The sequence below is a fragment of the Alligator sinensis genome, unplaced genomic scaffold (genome assembly GCF_000455745.1).
Source record: "Alligator sinensis unplaced genomic scaffold, ASM45574v1 scaffold528_1, whole genome shotgun sequence".
In the NCBI taxonomy this organism is placed as follows: Eukaryota; Metazoa; Chordata; order Crocodylia; family Alligatoridae; genus Alligator; species Alligator sinensis.
In genome coordinates, this window is record NW_005841846.1 from 620,683 (window position 1) to 640,463 (window position 19,781).

A 19,781-nucleotide genomic window follows, 5' to 3' on the forward strand; every position below is an offset into this window, starting at 1 on the left:
GCAAGTGCAGTAGTACTGGGGCAGTAGCATGTGAGTATATGGTGCCGTAGCATGTGAGCATATGGTGCTCTGGCCTCATCTCAGAGCCCCCACTTTCCCATTGCAATCAGGGTGGGGAGGAGGAAGAAGAGACCCTCATTTCCCAGTGCCAGCTCCACACAGGGCCAACGCTGGGAGATCTTTATCTCCCAGCCTAAGCCCCATGACTTTGAGTCCCAGGCTGGGAGATAAGGATCTCCCAGCATCAGCCCTGGCACTGGGGGATAAGGGTCTCCTAGCCTGAACCCGGTCACCACGGAGCTCAGGCTGGGAGATAAGAATCTCCCAGCACTGGCCGTGAAGTTGCAGAGTTGGTGCTGGAAGCTCCCTGCTGGCAGGAGCTGTAAAGCCTGTTCCCTGCCTGGCTCTGTGAGCATGGAGCAGGACTGGGAACTACCCTGGTGAGTGGCAGGTCCCAGTTCTGTGCCCTGATGAGGTCATCAAGGCAGGGGGCTTGGAAAGAGCTGCAGGGGCAGAATAGGTCCCAGCTAAGACTTATACTACTTAGTGCTTTCTTCTCTGGCTACAAATGAACAAAAAGGTCACATGCTGGAACTACTGAGGTGGAGTATAATGCTCCAGGAATACAATATGGAAACTGGTCATCTTAAAGGTTGCAAGAGGTAAGTAGCAGATATACAATCATTAATAGAAGTTCAAAACACAAAAGGTAAAGGATCCTGCCTTTGGCTACAAATGGTTTCATTTTATTGTGGAGGGAGACAGATTTGTAGTATAACAGAAGACTCAATACTTATTTTGAAGTTGAGTGTTATGAAATGATGTTATAGGATAAGGTACTGGCACCAAAGCCAGTGGAAAATGCTGAATTAAGACCAAAAGACAGAAGCTTAGACTTCTGGACAGGCCAAACAAACAAATGTTAGATGCTTTGTAAGAGAGGAAGTGGAGACAATCTTGGTTAGACCCGGAGAGAAGACTAACAAGAGAATTTAGGGGAGAAGCTTCATAAAGGGAAACATTTGTTTAATACACTTAAGTTTTATTAAGGAACAGAGGGATCTTTAAATCTGCTTTGCTCTTGGTGGTGGTGTGCAAGGTCACCAAGCTACCAGAAACTGTCCCAACATTTTGCTGAACAAAATGATCCAAATCTTGGGCACATGGAACACATGCACACCAAGGACTGATTCTGTGTGGACAGTCAAAGAAACAATCTGGTTCTCAAACATCACGTGTTGGATTTCTTAAACATGTAGTGGATCCTTTATAGCCACCATTTCACCTACTTATTTATAACATGTATCCTAATACAGAGCTAGGCCCATCTGATCAGAGAACCCAAAATGCAACTGATAACAAAGGATCAAATGTGGCAAACAATTAATCCTATTCTTTCACATTTCTTTTGCTGTAAGCATATCCAACTACTGAAAGGTTTACGCAGGCTTGGGAGGCAAATCTGAGGCTGAAAAACAGAATTCTTGGCTTTAAAGGAGGCACATGTCTAAACCAGCTCAACTACAACAGTGTTTATCAATTTCTCTCCACTAAAGCATTGTTAACTGGCTCCATCTTTGGAACAGATAATTCAGATTTTCAATGGTTAGCAAGGAGTCATTTGCTTCTTGCCTTCTTTTTAGAGACTGTAATTTACAACATGTAGGCTATGCAGAATAAAGTATCTGTTTTCACAAACTTTGTTCCTCCTCTTGTAAAATTACTCCTTGATAGAAACAAAACCCTTCATGTTAACTTTGCAAAAGGAACTTGTGGTCAGCTTTTAAATACCTGAACAGATCGAAGCACAATGACAAAAATTTTACAGTGACAGGAGAGTTTTAGGGTGTGAGACACACAGACATTTCTAACAGCATAAGTAACCAAGGAATATTTTCAAAAGCTTCAGATATATCCTTATCCAAAACTGAGAAGTTTCTTCAAAACAACAAAAATCTATCAAATACATTAAAAAAAAACCCACCAAGGATTTTCTTCAGAGTGTAACTACATACCCCCAAAATGTTTTAAATTAATAGCTTCCACCTACAACAGGATTTCAGCAAGTCTTAAAGCACATCTAAATCTACACGGTCAGCATACTACTGATCTGTATAGGAAATCATCTAAACACTTAGTAGTTTTTTCTCCAATTCAGAGCTGGAAACTAAAATACTAGTTTTACCCTTGCAAACCAAGCTAGCAGCAATGAAATAATTGGAGATGCACAGGAAGAGCACCCTGTTAAATTCTGAATGGAAAGAAATAGCCAGCGATGAAATCACTGGGGTAGCCACTGAAAAGCTTTCAGCCATTAGAAATATGAATTAGTCTGCATAGCACAGTAAATCTCAGCCGGGGTGCCAAGGCACCCTGGGGTACCTTGAGATCCTTTCAGGAGTTCTGAAGGTTGTCACACAGTGTTAGCACCGTTAAGTTTACGAATGATCCACAAAATAAACCTAGAGTTTTCAAATGGAAATCTGTAGTTGTGGTCTGAGTTCTCTGCAACAGAAAAACTATTTGACTAAAGAAAAATAGAGCAAAGGGGGTTAAAATGAGCTGGCATATTCCAAGGGGTGCCTCAAATTTATTAGCACAACAGGAAGCATGCAGGAATTGAATTAGCTACAATATACATTCCGGTAAGAGTTTTACAATTAAACCACCAGTCTGTAGATATGTAAGAAAACATTTCCGAAGCCTTTATTTACAAAAGCTTTAAAAACAAATACCCTCTGTTATGCAAATAATTCATTGTTTTAAAAAGGACCACTCAGTTACATTATTGTAACTCAATGAAAGAAGAATATGTTAAATTACAAGGTCAACAGATCAATTTGGCGAACATTTGGAGATTTGCTAATATTGATTTTCGTGTAGATAACACACACACACACACACACACACACACACACACACACACTACGGCGTGCATTCCATCATTTCAGGTTAGTATTTAGCTATTCAATAAGTCTTCCTGCACAATTGCTCTGTACACATGCTATGCATGGCTAAGAGAAAGTATTTTACAGTCCTTTAAAACAATATATATAAAATATATTGCTAAGATATACTTAAAAATAAACTAGCATTACACTCCTCAGGTAACTTTATTATCTATAAGTTATTTATATTTTGTTGTTTTACAACAAATCTGTACCATCGGTCTTTGTAGCAACTACAAAAGCACAACTTATCTTCCTTGTGATTTAATATTTCAATTCAGAATTGAGTTTTTCAAGGTCTTTGAGATTTATCTTTTAACTAAATTGACTTGCAAAATTCTCAAATCAAGTACATAATAAATATGACTTTATAAAATAAAAATATATAAAGGTATACATTACTGGAATAAAAGCTAGGAAATGAATCCAGGAAGTGTGCCATTACAGAACTACTGCAGTTCCAATATCCTTAGAAACTTTCAGCGGCAAAAATACAAAATCAAATCACAAGATTTTTCCCTGAAGGGTGTAAAGCTGGTTTTCAAATGCTTTGCTGGTTTTCTATCCAATCACAGAGCGGTTTTAAAGCAGCAGGCCAATTAGAAGCGGGTGTGCGCAGGATGTACTTGGATGACTGGACACCAGTAACAAACAGCAGTTTAGTAAGATTTCAGTAGTTCGTTTTGCTTGAACAAAGGTTATGCAGTGAATGAGTGATGTTCTATGGCTTCAAAAACCAAAGATATACAGTGTGAACTTGGAAACGGTGGCAGACTATCATTTTTCTAGCTCAGGGCAAAATCCCCAAAGCTTCAGATAAAACATAGGATCTGAGTCAGAGTCACTCTCTAAAGTGCAAATTTGATGGTCCACAATCTTGAATAGCTAAAACTCCTGCATACTGGAAGGGACAGACACGAAATGGGGGAGTTAGTTAAATCAGTGCTTGTTAATTTGGGGAAAAGGGAAAAAAACAAAACTAAGACCAACTAGGTAAGTTTACCAGACAATTCATTATGATTTAGTTTTCCCCTTCTCTCTGCCACACTGAACCTATACATGCTTCTTTACAGATGGGCTAGGTACAAAGCCAGATTTAACCCAGAAAATTCTACATATCAAGATCAAAGTCTGTCATAGGAACAGTCAGATTTAGTATACAGAAAGGCAGAAAAGAAAGTGTGCTGAGAAAGGGGAAAAAGCCTTATTGTCCAAGGGAATCAACAAGAGATAAAACCTATATACAAGCATGTGGAGCTCAAAAAAGGTGGTCTCCCATTTCATGTCATGACTGTTTGTTGGCTTCTTCTTCATATGCATTTCCTGTGCCATTTTGTACATACGATGAACCAGAACCAAGGCCATACAAATGGCCACAATATTTGGCATCATCAATGTGATCTTCAAAGAACATCTAAAGAGAAGTCAAAAAAGAGAAATCAATACTGAAAAGTCTCTGATTTTTCACATACCAAGCCTAAATGAAATCAAGAGAGAAACAATTAACACAAACAACATATAATTATTTTCCTGGCCATCTAAAGGCAAACATGTAGTATGCTTCCTTTTTATGAAAAAGATCAAGAGAAGTATAAGCTGGTCTCTCTCAATATACCTCTTCTGACAAAGCAGTAAAACTGTAAACGCTTGAAAATCCTGCTTTACCTCATGAATTATAGCCTGCTTACTTTTGTTAGTTGCATTCACAAAAGTGTCTTTGCACGTGAGTTTTACATGCCTTCTCCTCAGCAGTCTGCAGAACCTCTAGCATAATGATCCAAGATCTACATGTTGCTCAGTATGGTGTTAGGTACTGAGTATCTTGAAATACAGAGCAAGTATAATTAAAGAGTTTTTTTATCCACCAGCCAAAGTTAAAACTAAGTCTACATTCAGTGCCACTACTCTTCTGTGGCTTGTCCTTGAAGCTAACTGTAGACTGTATTACAGGTTTTGGGGAAGGCTGGAATATGCAGTTCTTTGTCAGCTTATTTTGAAGGAATTTGACTGAAAGTGAGCTGCAAAGTTAAAATGAATATGGAATTAAGAAAATACAAAATGTAGCACTTTTACAAGCATTAATTAACAAGGGAACATACCACAGGAGCCAAAAAAACCCTATAATATTTAAGCACACATTCCATTTCAGAAACTCCCCTTTTCCACACAAATCCCTGGGCACCTACCTAGGTTTCCCAAAAACATTCCAAAATGCACAGCTCTGAGAGAGACATCACCAAGGTCTGAGAATCCAGTCAGAGACATCAGGGATATCACACAATGAAACACTCTAGAATGTCTTTACAGAGCAAATAGTGTCTCTCTCAAAGGTTTTAAGAACAGAAAAGGAGTAGTTAAAGAAGTATGGCTGAACTATTCTTTTTCCACCTACTGGATACCCCCCACCCCAACCCAATTAACACAAATTTGAACTTAAGGCTCCAATTTCCATCTTTAAAGCAAAGGACTAGCTGTGACAACTTCCAGACGGTACACGAAGTATAGAACATCAAATCCTATAAAAGCACAGATGTGTCTAACAAGGATAGCCAAAAGGTGAGGACATAAGGAAAGGATATGGAATATGTTTCAAGAGAACAGTGCATAAAAGAAATTGACAACAGGCAACATGGAAAAGAATAGGAAGAGGATGGACACAGGCAGAAGAGTTAAAATGCACTTTCTCCCCACAAAAATGATTTGTTTAGAGCAGCATTTCCTGTGTGCATGATATTGCTGTCCACAAATTTATGGACAGTATCATTATCACTGCACAGTAGCAACTTTAAGGAAATCTCTATAGTATTACCATCACAACACACAATGTTTTCCAGAGGTCTAGAACTCTGGTGAAGGACAAGTTATAATTTACAATAAAAACAGAGGTTGCTAAAAAAAAATTAATTTTTAATAGGTTCTCTCTTCTCCCTTCCCCACAAAAGCCACAATGAAGTATAATATTACAGCTATGAGATATGGCTGTTATTCACTTTTCCCATTGTCTCTATACTGTTTAAGATCATACTTGGAATTTGAGGACATGAATTTAGCAACGGTGGGCAGACCTCACTGGGAAAGCTTGAATATTACCAGTCTATACTCCGCTCAGATCTTATCATAAAAAGAACAGCCTTGTCCCACAATTCTACTCTGGGCCCTGCAGGCCAATCACAGCTTTTTGAGCCAAACCACATGGGGACAGTGAAATGTGCAGTAAGGACTGGCTGATGTCACAGAATGTACTGCATAAGTTATGTCTCAGTATGGAACAGGCCAACTCAGTCCAAGTAATCTTTAAAATCAGCTGGCTTGACCTGCTAATGATGAGGACTGCCTCCGTTTGAGAATTAAATAGGACCCAGATTTTCTGGCACGAAGCCAGAGTTGAGATGCACTAACTCAAGAGAAGTTTCTTAAGCTTCTGTTGGAATACATGTCCCCTTCTTGAAAATGGAGCCTGTTTATGTGCAATTTCTCCCTGGTATTTGTGGAGGCAACCTGATGATCTTAAAAAAAAACAAAAAAACCACACACCCCCACAAAACAAAAAAACCTTACCTGGTTCATATTTGGTAAGTTTGTAAGCTTAAGTTAACCCAGGTACTAGAGACAGAAAGGTCTGTTTACCCAAGGAATCACACTAGAGCAAAGGACAAACAGAAGGAATGCACCATCTCAGAAAGCAACTTAAATATTTAACATATTTGCAGTTGGCACGCTGATAAAAGCATCCAGCGTAGATGGGCCCATTTTTACACGTGGCTTGTGTTAGGCATATTGTACAACACCTGGAGGATGAGTGAGCAGAAGCTCCAAAAGAAAAGCCAGGGACACTTGTCACCATCAACCAGGAGACTCCTGGAGCAGGCTGCAGTCAACAGTAGCTTGCTCAAGCAGCTCGCACCATCCCCACAGCAGCTGCCTTAAAGATGAGAGGCCCACAGGTGGCAGAAAGGAGCAATAGGACAGGAGGCAAATAAGTATGTGAAAGCAGAGAAGAGGAGACTGTAGTGCGGGAGCATATTTAATATTGTGGGGCAGGGGAAGAAGGGGAGCCCATTGACTTTGCTTGAGCAGGCACTGTTTTTAAAAACATTTGTTTGCCCTCTGGAAAAACTGGTAGAAATTCCATTGCCTGAAGAGGTGAAAGGTACTTGTGCATCCTATTAGTGCATAACAGCAACTTAGGGCAGACTATTTTTGTCCTAGCAAATTACAGCAGAAAATAATGCGTGCGCTTACTTCTCTCATTTTGAAAAAGGCCATTCCTGTGAGTAAAGAATCAGATCCTGCCTGATGCTGTGGTCCTATCCTTTCCAGCTCTAGCTGCTCAGCAACTTCTTGCAGTCCACCCTGAAAAAGGAAACAGCATTACAAAAAGTCAGGTAATTTAAGCTGGTCAGACAATTTAACCTAGCAGCTATTTGTATGTTTAAAATCAAAGCAAAACAAACTCAACCCCTTGGCACAACAGTGCAAGCAACAGGACACTTTAAAGCACTAATGACTGGCTTAGAGAAGCGATAGACATGGTCACCCCAGCCAGTCAGAATCAAAAAACTGGCATGACAGTGTTACACTGACAACATCCAGAAGGACTAATGCAGCTGACAAACAGATTCATAAATAAAGATGTTTAACTCCAAATCTTTCTATTGGGTTAGAATTTAAAAGGTGAACAATAATGCTTAAAAAAAACAAGCAATTTAAGAGTCCAAATCATTAAAAGAACATGTGAGCTTTAATGCGTCTTAAGATAACTGATTTTCATCTAAAATACAGATTTTTCTTCACTTACCTGACAGACCCTAATCTCAGGGTTCTGTACTCCCCTCACAACACTTCAAAGTACCACAAGCATCTAGTCCAGGAAAAAGGTATGCTTCAGGAATAAGAGTACCCTGAACCCAAGTGGCACAGTTGGAAAATGAAGGGGGAGGGGGAACAAGTGTGCAATTTTCAACTTAAACATTTTATTAATGGCCATAAGGGGAGTCAAAATAAGCTACCTTGTAAACAGGTTAAATAAATGTTAAAAGCTATACAAAGGCAGCCTTTGCATAAACAATTATTGCGGTAATTTACTAAACTTGTTATTTAAGATGTTTTTCAAGCCACATGTTGAAAGCTACTAGATGCAAAAAGGCTATAATAGCCCACGTGCAGTAAGGATGCATTTTAAAACACTGACTACCCATGTAGCAGGTCAATATAGGGCTTAAACTGAACTGCTCCGCAGACTCTTAAACTGTAGCACACACGTCACTGGTAACCTATAGAGTACCCTTCAGTCTTCAAGCATATTGCTTCCCGTTAAGCATAACCCTGTGGAGAACTCTTAGCTTCCAGCAGGTTGTGACAACTAAACATACCCTTCATATCTTTGTCAGGTATATTTGTGGTGCAAATTCAAATGAATTAAATTTGCAGAGAATGCCAGAACAGATGAGGATGCAAACCAGCACACACAAAAAAAAGAAAAAAAGAAAAAGGGAAAAAGTGAGTACCAAAAGGCAGTAAGACAAGATTTGGAACTCAAAAGCAAAACCTACATTTGGGGAGAGAAAACAAAGAGCACACATGTACATGTAAAAGGTGGGAAACTAACTAAGCAGCTACAACCACTACCTTCAACTGAGTATTTTCATCTTTACTCCTTTGTTGTGTTGTGTCCTAATATCACCTTTTCATACAATTAGGTTCTATAGCAATTGTGGAGAGAGTATGAACTTGGAAGGAGAGGCACGATCAATAAGAATTGTATACTGAGAAACTGGCTACAGCATGAGAGGGAGAGAGGGACACTGAAAGATTAGTGACCTCCGGTTATAATTAACACTAAAACAACTATTGACTAATTCAACTTTCATTTAAATGTCACACAAGACAGTGGCTATTACAAGTGCAAGCAATGTTGTCACAAATCAATTCTGCTCTAGACATGTAAGTGGGTCCTTTCTCAAATTGATCCATTGGGGCATACAATTACAGTGTAATGGATCTATATAACTATATAAGCATGTGCAATAAACTACCCTGAAGAGATATCAGCAACTCTGTATGACAAAGTCAGTTATTGCCTGGAAAAAAAAAGTAATTTTTAAAAATATCTGAAAAAGAGGTAGGGAGGAAGACCAGAGGAGGGGCACAGGAAAAAAGAGCCAGAAAGCCAGAAGTGACCATGAATCTATTTTGCCTTCTCCAGCATGAGAATAAGTAGAAACAATATTATTTAGTTATCCATGGTAGTAATATGACAGATGAGGAACTATGTTTAGCTTGAGACTGTCAATTTGACTTCTGTCACTATCTGAATGTGGTACGTCAATTCAGAGTTACTTAGCTTCTCCTCTTCAATAAGCAAATGGGAGCTAAGGGTAAGAAGAGAGAAACTGAAGAGATGTTCTCAGCTTTTCAAAGTGCATGAATGAGAACTATTATACAAACAAGCTTAATTAGAATGTAGAACCCCTTTAAAAAACAAAATAAAAAACACTCATGCCCTTTTAAACTAAAAAGGGCCAATTAAAGACAGCAGCACAAGGTTGCTTCCCTCTTCATATACAGTCAACTACATGACTGTCTACCAATTCTAATTTGGCTCAAAAGTCCATTAAAGAAAATTCCTTGAACATACTCCGTTTACAAAAGAAAGGGAGGAGTTACTGACTACAATGTCTGAAATACATCAAAAGTGAAAATAATCGAGGAATTACTAGTGATAGCACCCTCTTTGATTGTGAATAGCGCCCAAGATTTATCAAGGATTCTTAAAAAACACCCACCTATTTTTAAACTATTGACCAAAACTGTCCGTCTCAAAATGACAATAACAGTTAAAAGCAAGAGAAAACTTTGCATATCCCCAGAGACTAATAATGGGATACAAAGTCTCTCTTTTTGGTCACTCTTTCAGACACCAGATCCAAAAAAAATAGTAACCAGAGGTCTATATAAAGCATTTCACTTGAAAATACAAAATTTCAAGACAGTTCTACAAGTTGCCAGTCATTCTGTGTCACTTGGTAAGTCTCACCATTATAGAAAATTCAGACATGGTCCAATATAGCTATGCTACCTGTACAGGTCTTCATTACCATAGTGTCTCAGGGTTTACCTCTACAGGGCCATTTCTCTGGAGTAAGCAAAAAAATAAATTTACAGTGCACTAGCTAGTAACTGTCTATATGGTCAGCCTTACTGGACTATAAAAAAGTGTCCATGGGAAGACGCTTAGTACAGAGAAACTAGCACACTGTAAATTCACACCCTAGCTTACTAATGTCTGCAGACAGAAACACCCTAAGCAGCTCTGTCATTCACATATTGATCCTCAATACCACACAAGATGGGGACATAATATTTACCCCATATGTTTAAAGGTGTTTAGGTACTCTCCCATTCTAATCCCTTGAGAAGCTGGGATAATGCAATTTACTTGAAGTCATACAGGACATCTCTTGGGAGACCCAAGTTTAATTCCTGGCTTAACAAGTCCTACTCTAACTCCTGGGCCTTCCTTCCCCTTTGGGGCAGGATTGGCTGTCTGGCTGCAACCACAGGTACACCATTTCCCTTCATACAGAAAGGGATATAGGACAGGAGTAGGAATTAGTGCTGTTCTGTTCTTCAAATAGTGTTCTAACTAGCCTGCCAGGAGAAAGCCCCATAAAATGGCTGCAGCCAGTACCCGCACAATCTTACTCCTGTTCCCAAAGCAAACAAAAAAATGTTTTAAGAAGCATCAAGTTTATAAAGAATTGTCTCTAATAAAATGAACAAGAAGTAAAATTGGTTCATGTCAGTAGACAACAACTGCAGAGATATTCAATTCACTGAAGTTTAATAAAGATTGAAAAGAAAATGCACGGAAATTAGGCAACTGTGTATAGAGAGTAATCAATTTGACTTCTGAAAACTCAGACACTGACTGCTTCACTAGCTTCATTTCAAGCAGTTGTTGCCAGACGTGTGGATTTGTATCAAACTGAGAACATTTCATTGCTGTGGAAAGTAATGAGATTCTTTCAATAATGCCTGAAGGGACAGGGTACTCCATATCTCGTCTCTTATCATTACTGGTCCGGTCAAGTTACCCAGAATTTGATCGTAGGAGTCCAAACCTGACTTATTTGTTTAACTTTGAAAAGCGCTCTCCATTCTTAAAGACTGAAAACACCAGCATATTTTTACAAAATGCTACTATGATCTTCCCAAACAATGCACATCACGTTCTTCATATGCAAGTGTCATAAAGAACGCACTCAACCTTGTAACAATTGACAAATCTTTTCCCCACCCCCAAAATCCTTATTATTCTGAAATTTGTTACCCTGGCCCCCCAAGTCCATAAAGTCAAGTACATAGGTAATGGCTGGCAAAAGAAAGAGGCATGTGTTAAAGCAGCACAAGTGTCTTTTCTGCTCATGATGACATTTTATTCATTTGTTTTTTCAAATACTTCTGCAGCTCTGTAGCTACTTCATTTTGTCCCTTGGCCCCAAGCAGGGGGAGGGAACAGGAGAAAAAACTGTAACAGTCTCTAACATTCTTCAATACCCAGCCATCTCCCAGACTGGTGTAGGTTCCTGTCAGAATGCAAACTCCTGACCAACATGAGGGCAGCTTGTTTGTAACTGAAAAAGGATGGTTTTCCCCATTCTCAGTGTCAGACTGATTAGCAGAGGTGCTGGAAATCGTGCTCTTTTCTTCCTTGTCATCACAAGGACAGTGGTTGAAAGTTACATGTCTTATTTAGATATTGACAAAAAAAAAGTTTAGATCCATCAGCATTGTGTAGACCACTGGCTCAGTATTTTGAAATAAAAAACGTGGCAAATTCTCCCTTATTCAGGATTTGGATGTACTATAGTCAGTCAAGTGTCCAGGTTTTCGTTTGGGCTCTCATTCAGCCAGCCCATGTTCCCATGTACTGCCTTCCATGAGTGTCTGACAGCCTCACATCAGTTGCATACTTTTCATTTCATCACCAAACCAGTCACATGGGCTTCTTTAGCCAGAACAGCTGTAACAAACCAGTGGCATATTTTTACCTCACTGTCTTTGCCTTCATGCATCCATTCCTATTTCATATTCATTCTCCCATCCCATAAAATCTTCTCCAAATCTTATGCCTAATAGAACAAGAAAATTAGTAGCCTAACTGGCTTGGAAGAAGTGAGTTCCTACACTTTGTTTATCTTTTCTAGAAGTCAAGAGTTGCCCCTGAGCCTAGGCTGCTGCTAAACTTCACCTACAGAACCACCTGATGCTTCCAACACATTCTTCCTTTCATGAAGCACTTTTGCACTGCCATAGCCATCACTACATCTAGCCAGAACAACTGCAGCCCTATAGTAAACTAAGCAGTGAGGAATGATGCTAGAGCTTCTGAAGATGAAGTTCAGCTCTCTCAGTCTGATAAATGAATGGTGAGGGATTACTTCCTAACAGTTTTATTGTGAGCAGCACTGTTTGTGGCGCTGCCACTAAGATGGGATTGGTTTGTTATTTTTAAATAGCAAGAAGCTACAAGACTTGAAGTGGATGCTTCCACCTGCCTCTTACATTCTAGCAGTAACTTTACCATCAAATGATCAAAATTCAGTAAATCAGAACAATGGTTGGAGAGTAATACCATCAAGGCAGAGCTCACTGCAGGACAAGGTAGCAAAAAGTTTATTTTATTTTTGTAGAAAAAAAATGCCCTCCTAGAACACTGGTTTTGAAGCACAATTCAAATGGTTTACCTTGAGATTTTTGCAGCTCTTCATGAGATATTTCACATCATAGATAACAGGGAAAAACAACCGGAGTATCTCAAAAAAGTCTAGCTCTTCTTCAGGTAAATTGGAGTTTGTGAGGATCTTGATTAGATAGCCGAAGTCATAACCACTGCAAATTAACCACATAAAAATAATTATCAGGTAGATGACTCTAAAAAGACCCCCATCTCCAAAATAAAACTGTTTAAGTTTTATATGTATATAAATATATAAAAGTAAAATATATAAGTGGTGTTTTGCAAATAAAGTTATATTTAACCACACAGAAAACAGATTGTTACAGTGCAGTTTCCAGAAGGCATATCTGCACATCATGAGACTACGAAAACAGATGCATCCTACTGGCAGTCTTAGAGGCCAAATGATGGAATGAACCTTGACTTGACCCCTCTGGGTTTGGCGGCGGCTACACTGCCCTGCCCTATCCATCCAATGTAGCTGACATTTCAGTTGCCAAGTCAAGACCTACTGCAAAGATACATAATGGATAAATGGATCTAGGTGAGGAGGGTCCTGCTTTGAGTAGGGGGTTGGACTAGGTGACTTCCTGTGGTCCCTTCCAACCCTAATTTTCTATGGTTCTATAAATATATTGCTTTGGCTCCTTCTATAAGCCCTGAGGTTTCTGGGGAGAAGAAAGTAGAAGTTGAAATTGAAGGATTTCTTCCACTGTATATAGATTGTGTGCACTGGGGTAAATTTCATCTTAATTAAGGCTGCATGCCCTCTTTTACCAGGGTTCTAAAAGCAGTACAAATCACTTCATTTCAGCCTCTACCATCTTGTCATCAGAAGGCCATGAGTATGCACACTGCCTGACTATTCATAGTTACCCATTTACTGTAAATTAAATCAGGAGAAAGTATACATTATACACATCTAAACCTAAACCCCTTATACACATCTATACATTTAAATATGCGAGAGGGAAAGACTTAATTGACATATTGACTGAGTTCAATATGAGTTCTCATAGTCTTAATAGAGCTATTATTTGAAGAAGTGACAGGGAAGAGTTAGACTAGAGATTCTCGAGCAGGGTTTCATGATGTGGGTGCTGCTGTCACACCTCATGCATAGCCAGATCAAGAAGGGTTGTGGCATGAGCATGCACTCCTTGCTTGCATAAAAGTTGTTTGATAGACCTAAGCAGATAGGAGCACCTGCTCTTTCCACAACACTTCTCAGTCTGGCTCCACACAGCATCCCTCAGGACCAGATATGTGCAGGACAAACAGAACTGCCCCATGTGCCTCCATTTTTTGGAGGAGCACAGGAGTGGACTGGGAATGGCTACAGCAAGAGTGGGTGCTCCTGCCTGCTTTAGGTTTAGCCTCCTACTGGAGACAGGAGCATGCACTTGTGCTTCAGTCAGTTCTAGTCAACCAGTGCATGAGGCACATGGGGTACTTCTATCCAGTGGCTGCAGCCTGACCCCAGTTGAGAACCACTAAGGTAAGCAGAGGCAGCACAACAGCAGTTCTCATCCAGGGTGCTGCCAAATTCCAAAAAAAGATAGAGGGGTGCCTTAAACCTAAAAAAAGTTAAAGTACCACTGAGTTATAGACTATAAGCTCTTCCACGCAGGGATTCTCAGTGTGTCTGTGCAGCACACATGGGTCCAAATCTTATCTGGTACATTTGGGTGTTATTAACACAAACAAAACACAAAGTATGCAAGACCGTATGTTTGGGTGACGTTACTCAACTACCTGTTCCTCAGATCCTGGAGAGAGTTCCTGCATGCTGGGTGCCCATACCCGTGTAAAATCCCACTGACTTCAAAGGCAGAATCAGGGCCTGAGCATCCTGGATGCAGTTTATACCTACTGCAAATGGAATTGTGCTTACTTATATGATTTAGAACCACTATATTTTTTAAATCAGTTTGATTGTATTCATGGCCTTACCATTATACTACTTAAAGGAAGAAAAACTAGTAAATCCTAAGTAGATATCCAAGAATGGATCATTTCCTAAAGTTCACTCTGAGAGGCTACAGGAAAGGTACAGCTGCTTATGCTCCTCCCAAGGGGATTTCCTGTATGCTACTGTGGACTTCTAGTTAAAGGAGGCAGGCACAGCATCTAAGGTTCCAACTGCTGCAGATGTCCCTTTGAAGCTGTGCTGGCAACACTCCAATCTCCAGCATCAGTCTGACGCCTTTGCTCCCTGGCTAGTAAATGTAGGAGCTTCAATTGAGACGAACAAGGTAAAACTACAGAGCAGCGAGCCCAGTTACTTAACAGTTAAACTTGAGACCATGAAAGCAATTATTTTGCTCACACTTGCAAAAAAAATTCAAAGAAAATCTAAAAGGGCACTAAGAACCAAAACCTGAGAAGACAGGATTAGAGAGACCTTGGCGCCTATGGAGAGTAATCAGTCAGTCAGTCACTTCAGACTGGTTCACTCATGATTAAGGCTGAACCAAAAACTTGTCCTTCTAATGCAGAGGAATAGTTATACTGTTTAATGTCTGTGCTTTTGCTTTCCTACAAATTTCTTAACTTCCTCAGGAAGTCTTACACAATGAAATTACCAAAAACATGCTGAATATTCCATTTCAGTTTCTGAATGGAAGTAATACTGCAAGAACTGTTAAAAATGGTTTTGACGAGGATTTTAAAAATTGAGCTCACTACCAGAAGTGAAGTTTGCGGCAGGAGAGGAAATATGTATTTACATCTGTGATTGTGTGGATATAAGGAAGCAGTTTTTTCCAGGGCCCTCATGCAGAAAATAAATAAATAAATAAATAAAATCACAGCAAGAATCTTAACAGTGGAGTACTCGATGGCATGAATTTTTTCTCTCCATTGCATGCAGACCTTTAACTCAGATGCATGCGTTTCTGGAAAATAAACCAAGACTCTGTTTGTTCAGCTTAACATAGAGGTCTCTCAAATATTCATACTGAACGTGTTTATACACATTTCCAGTGTACCACAACAACCAAATATTATTTCACAACCTAGTGGATACATTTCACACCAATACACATATAATACATTCATATTTTATTTGTGCAGGTTACCAAACATCCACATTTATTCTCACAGGAGCAGCAGAACTTCCAAATTTGGATCAAAACCAATTTTGGAGCCTAAACTTAGAAATCTGTACTCAAGAGTGACCAGTGCTGAACACAGAAGAAAGTGTAAAATGCCCAATTATGAAAAGGAAAGATTCTCTATAAAGTGTCAGGCAGTCAGTTTTTGGTTTACATCCTAACACACAAGAGGTTCCAATCCTTGTATCTGTAACTTTGAATGGGTGCATTACATAAGATACAGAAAACCTGGAATAATATGCACACTTAATACCCCATATTTACAAAACTAAGCCAAAGACAATACGACTTTCAGAAAAAATGTTTGTGAAAAAGATAGAATTGGCAATTCTTTCTTTCTTTCGGTCTTATCTGGAAAAAAAGGTTTCAATAGCCAATTAACTGTAGGTAAGTACTTTTCTCAAGCTACCAATTAAGTCTATAGGGCTAGAAAAGCTTAAATTGCTTTTTATAAATGATATACTCCATCTTCTACTAAAAAATTAGCTAACTGCTTAAAGCCTAAGAAATCTTCCCAAAAAACAGTATATCTGAGCACCTCAAGCTGCAGAATTTAAGATATACTGGCTGTATATAACAGCTTAAAATAATGGGCCTCTGAAGTAACTACTGTTTGCAAAAGCAATTAGTGACATGCAAGTAAAACATGCACCCATATCTGGAAATTGCCTGTGATCAAGAGATGATAAATTGCAGTTGTCCAGTGCAACAAAGAGCTGCTACCTATCTGTTGTTGATTTTTCAGAGGAATCTCTGGAAAAAAAAAATCCATTTGCATGCAATGAATATCATTAAATCAAAAGTCAAATATGGATCAAGATTTTTACATAATAGCTGGTTTTCAGAGGTACTGAGTATTTCTCAATAAAATCAGAAAGATTTATAAAAAAAAAAATATTAATAGGACATTAAGGCAGAATAAGATAAAGTTGGAATGAAACTCATGTCAGAATTACTGTTAAGAACACTCCCTTCCACTGAAGTTAGTAATTACTGAATCCAGTGAAAACCCAGGTACAGATTCTAGGCATGCAACATTTGTTATATGTTTGGGAATTAAAAAGTTAAGCACATTTCCAGCCACTATTTATATTGGAAAAGATTTTAGACCTAAGCACATTTACAGCCACTATTTATATTGGAAAAGATTTTAGAGTTCTTGAAAAGAACCACTCCTGTGGAACATACAGATAAAAATAAACAATTTCCAATGTTACTTATGCTTCTTTGACTTGTTACTTAATAGAAGCTTAATTATGAATGAAATTACCCAATATAAAAAGAGGAGCAATAAATGATTTCTTAAAGGTATCCTGCACCATCTAGCTTACCAAGTTAGTTTTCTGTGTTCAAGTATGAAGGTCTTCAGCTAAAGAGTATTTCACCCCATGCAACTGAGGTTGTCTGCAAATCAAAGGACTAAAGGCAAAGCCTCCAAGAAATCACTGGACTTCAAAAAGCCACTGAATGTCCACAGCAATGTGAGCCCTAGTGTATTTACTGACCCAAATAACTAAAGACCCAACCAGCAGGCCTTGTTTATACCAGAAAGGAATTGCTGGCATAGTTATCCCAAGTCTACAGAAGAGTACACTAGGATATAACAGTATTTAAAAGTGCCCACACAAGTGATATGCACCTATGTAGAAAAGCTCCATTCAGTAAGACTAGTTCCAACAAGCTATAGCTACAATGACATATCTGCACTAAAAGCCTTCTGTCAACACACCTATATCTTCAAGAATCATCTTTCACATCCCTAATCAAACACGGCACAGCTGTATTACAAGAAATATACAGGGGGAAGAAAGAAAAAAAAAAAGTCGTTCCAGGTAGGTTATACTGGCTTCCCAAATTAAAACAAGCTCTACTGGCAAACGACTTTTTTTTTCCCCCCTCACGTAACTACCTCTGCACTCCGGCTTGTACTGGAATCTCTCTCTCAGGAAGGGGTGCAATTTTGCTCTCATATTCTTAACCAACCTAAAGTAGATCACACCTAATGGGCGGAAACTTCCTTAAGTTTAGCAAACTTAAGTATGTCAGGAACAGTTAAAACAGTTGGCCCTGAACTTGTTCCATCACCCATCCAGGATCTTATCCCATTTTCTGGGGCACTTGAAAGAAATTCTTCCCATTCACACTAGGAATTTGTTTAATTTGTTCACTACTTTCTACAACTGCATTACAGACAAACAACTGCATTACAACTAGGTCTGCTAGTTGGTTACTTGTAGTTTGAAACACTTAAGTTATTGCTGGGGAAACAATGTTTCTTCTGGCAAATAGCTATTTTCAGCTATTTTAAAGCTGTGTTGATCAAAGAGTCCAACTCAAAAGAGATTTATTATTAAATCTTGTTATGAAGCCAAATGAGTTGATATGTACAACACACAGCAATTGCAAAAAACTAATGCTAACAATATTATGCCTTCTACATATGCTGCAGCACGGATATAAACAAGTTACTTATTCTTTTCAATTCAAAACCTGAAATAGTCAATATTGGCTTCACACAGACTTTTTTTGTATGCACATTTAAACTAATGCTATATTTTTACTTTATTAGTGCTGAACTTCTTATTTCTCAGTACTTTGGAAGGTAGGGGGAATGGGACCGTACACAACAGATAAATATCAATTTATTTGGGTCTCAGTTAAAAATGAAGCATCAGTACTTAAGGACAAACAAAAATTCACTCAAACCCCCCCCCCCAAAAAAAACCCAGTAATAAGCTACATGTTAATCACAAATGCATTATGATAAACAAAAATAACTGAGAATAGTTTAATCTATTTATAGTCCTAAAACAGTTATGTCACTTTTTTAGGAAGCTTGTTTCACTGCCTAGTACCCAATAATTAAAATGTCAAAATGAGGGCATTACTTAGTAACAGACCTTAAAATCCACTGTTGGCTGCAGAAGTGTAAAATTATCTTCAGTATCTAACTGACTACACAACAACTCCATTACATCAAGGCAACGTTTAACTCCCACTAACAACAAAACCATGTTTTATGTTTCTGTTAGAGGCTCTGTTGTTTTTGTACAGCAAAATGGGCTCATATAATGGAATAAGAGAAACATTAGAAATCAGTTTGTATGACAGCCAAAAGGTTGCATTAAGCTTTTTATTTTGAATGGAATGATTTGCACAGTGCATTTACCTACTGGTAAGTCTGGAGTAAATATTCCTTGTGGGCTGAAGCACAGGGCAAACAGATCACAAATCTCCGGCAAAAAAAGGAAATATCAGTGGTAAAAATCTGAAGAAAACAGTAGTGCATTGCAACTTATTAAAAGACTAAGATAAATATGTGAACGTGAAATTAATTTAATCATACAAAATAAAACTTTGGTTTCTAAAGAGTTCAGTAAGCACTCCTATATTTAGTTTATAAAAAGTGGGGCCCAAAATGGGAAACTACAGTTTACAGTTACTTTTTTTCACTACTTGCACATGTGGTACATAAAGGGGCAGTGCCATCTGCTGGTTCATAAGTCTGAAGACTTTAAGGTGTACATTGCAGTTTGAGCGTCTAAAAAGGGAAAGCAATATTTCTGTGCAATCTATAATACCATTCTGTTTGTATTAGAATGGCAAATGTTTGATCAGTTAATATGTTCATAACAAGCAATAGTCTGACTATTAAGTGCTCAGCTGAATCTTAAAAATATCCATTTACTTTGATTTGTCATGTACAGTTTCAGACTATAAGTTTCCCTCACTTTATGCAAGTTCTGTATATATGAATTTGCTGTTATGCAATGACCTCTTTTATACCCAAAATTTGTTATATGCGAGATAAATTCACTCTTATGCAATCGGCATAGGCGCACTCCCCCCTCCCCCAAGCAGGTAAGTCTGTGGGAGGAAGGGAAAGGGCTGTGGGGCCAGGGCCCCACTCACCCCAGCCCCTCCTGCAGCTGCTCTGGGAGAAGCCAATGCCCACGGCCTGCAGGCGTTGGACTG

General features: G+C 38.7%; 1 protein-coding gene across 1 annotated transcript in view; it reads right to left on the reverse strand.

Moving 5' to 3' along the window:
- Window positions 1-2,611: 2,611 nt before the first annotated feature.
- Window positions 2,612-19,781, reverse strand: part of CNOT7 (CCR4-NOT transcription complex subunit 7) — a 22,472-nt gene continuing 5,302 nt past the window's right edge. Inside the window, exons 4-6 of the mRNA XM_006015854.3 lie at window positions 12,698-12,842; window positions 7,191-7,301; window positions 2,612-4,362 (exon numbers count right to left, since the gene is read on the reverse strand). Coding sequence (XP_006015916.1) covers window positions 4,234-4,362; window positions 7,191-7,301; window positions 12,698-12,842 — 385 coding nt within the window. The 3' untranslated portion in view covers window positions 2,612-4,233. The remainder of the gene's footprint in view (window positions 4,363-7,190; window positions 7,302-12,697; window positions 12,843-19,781) is intronic.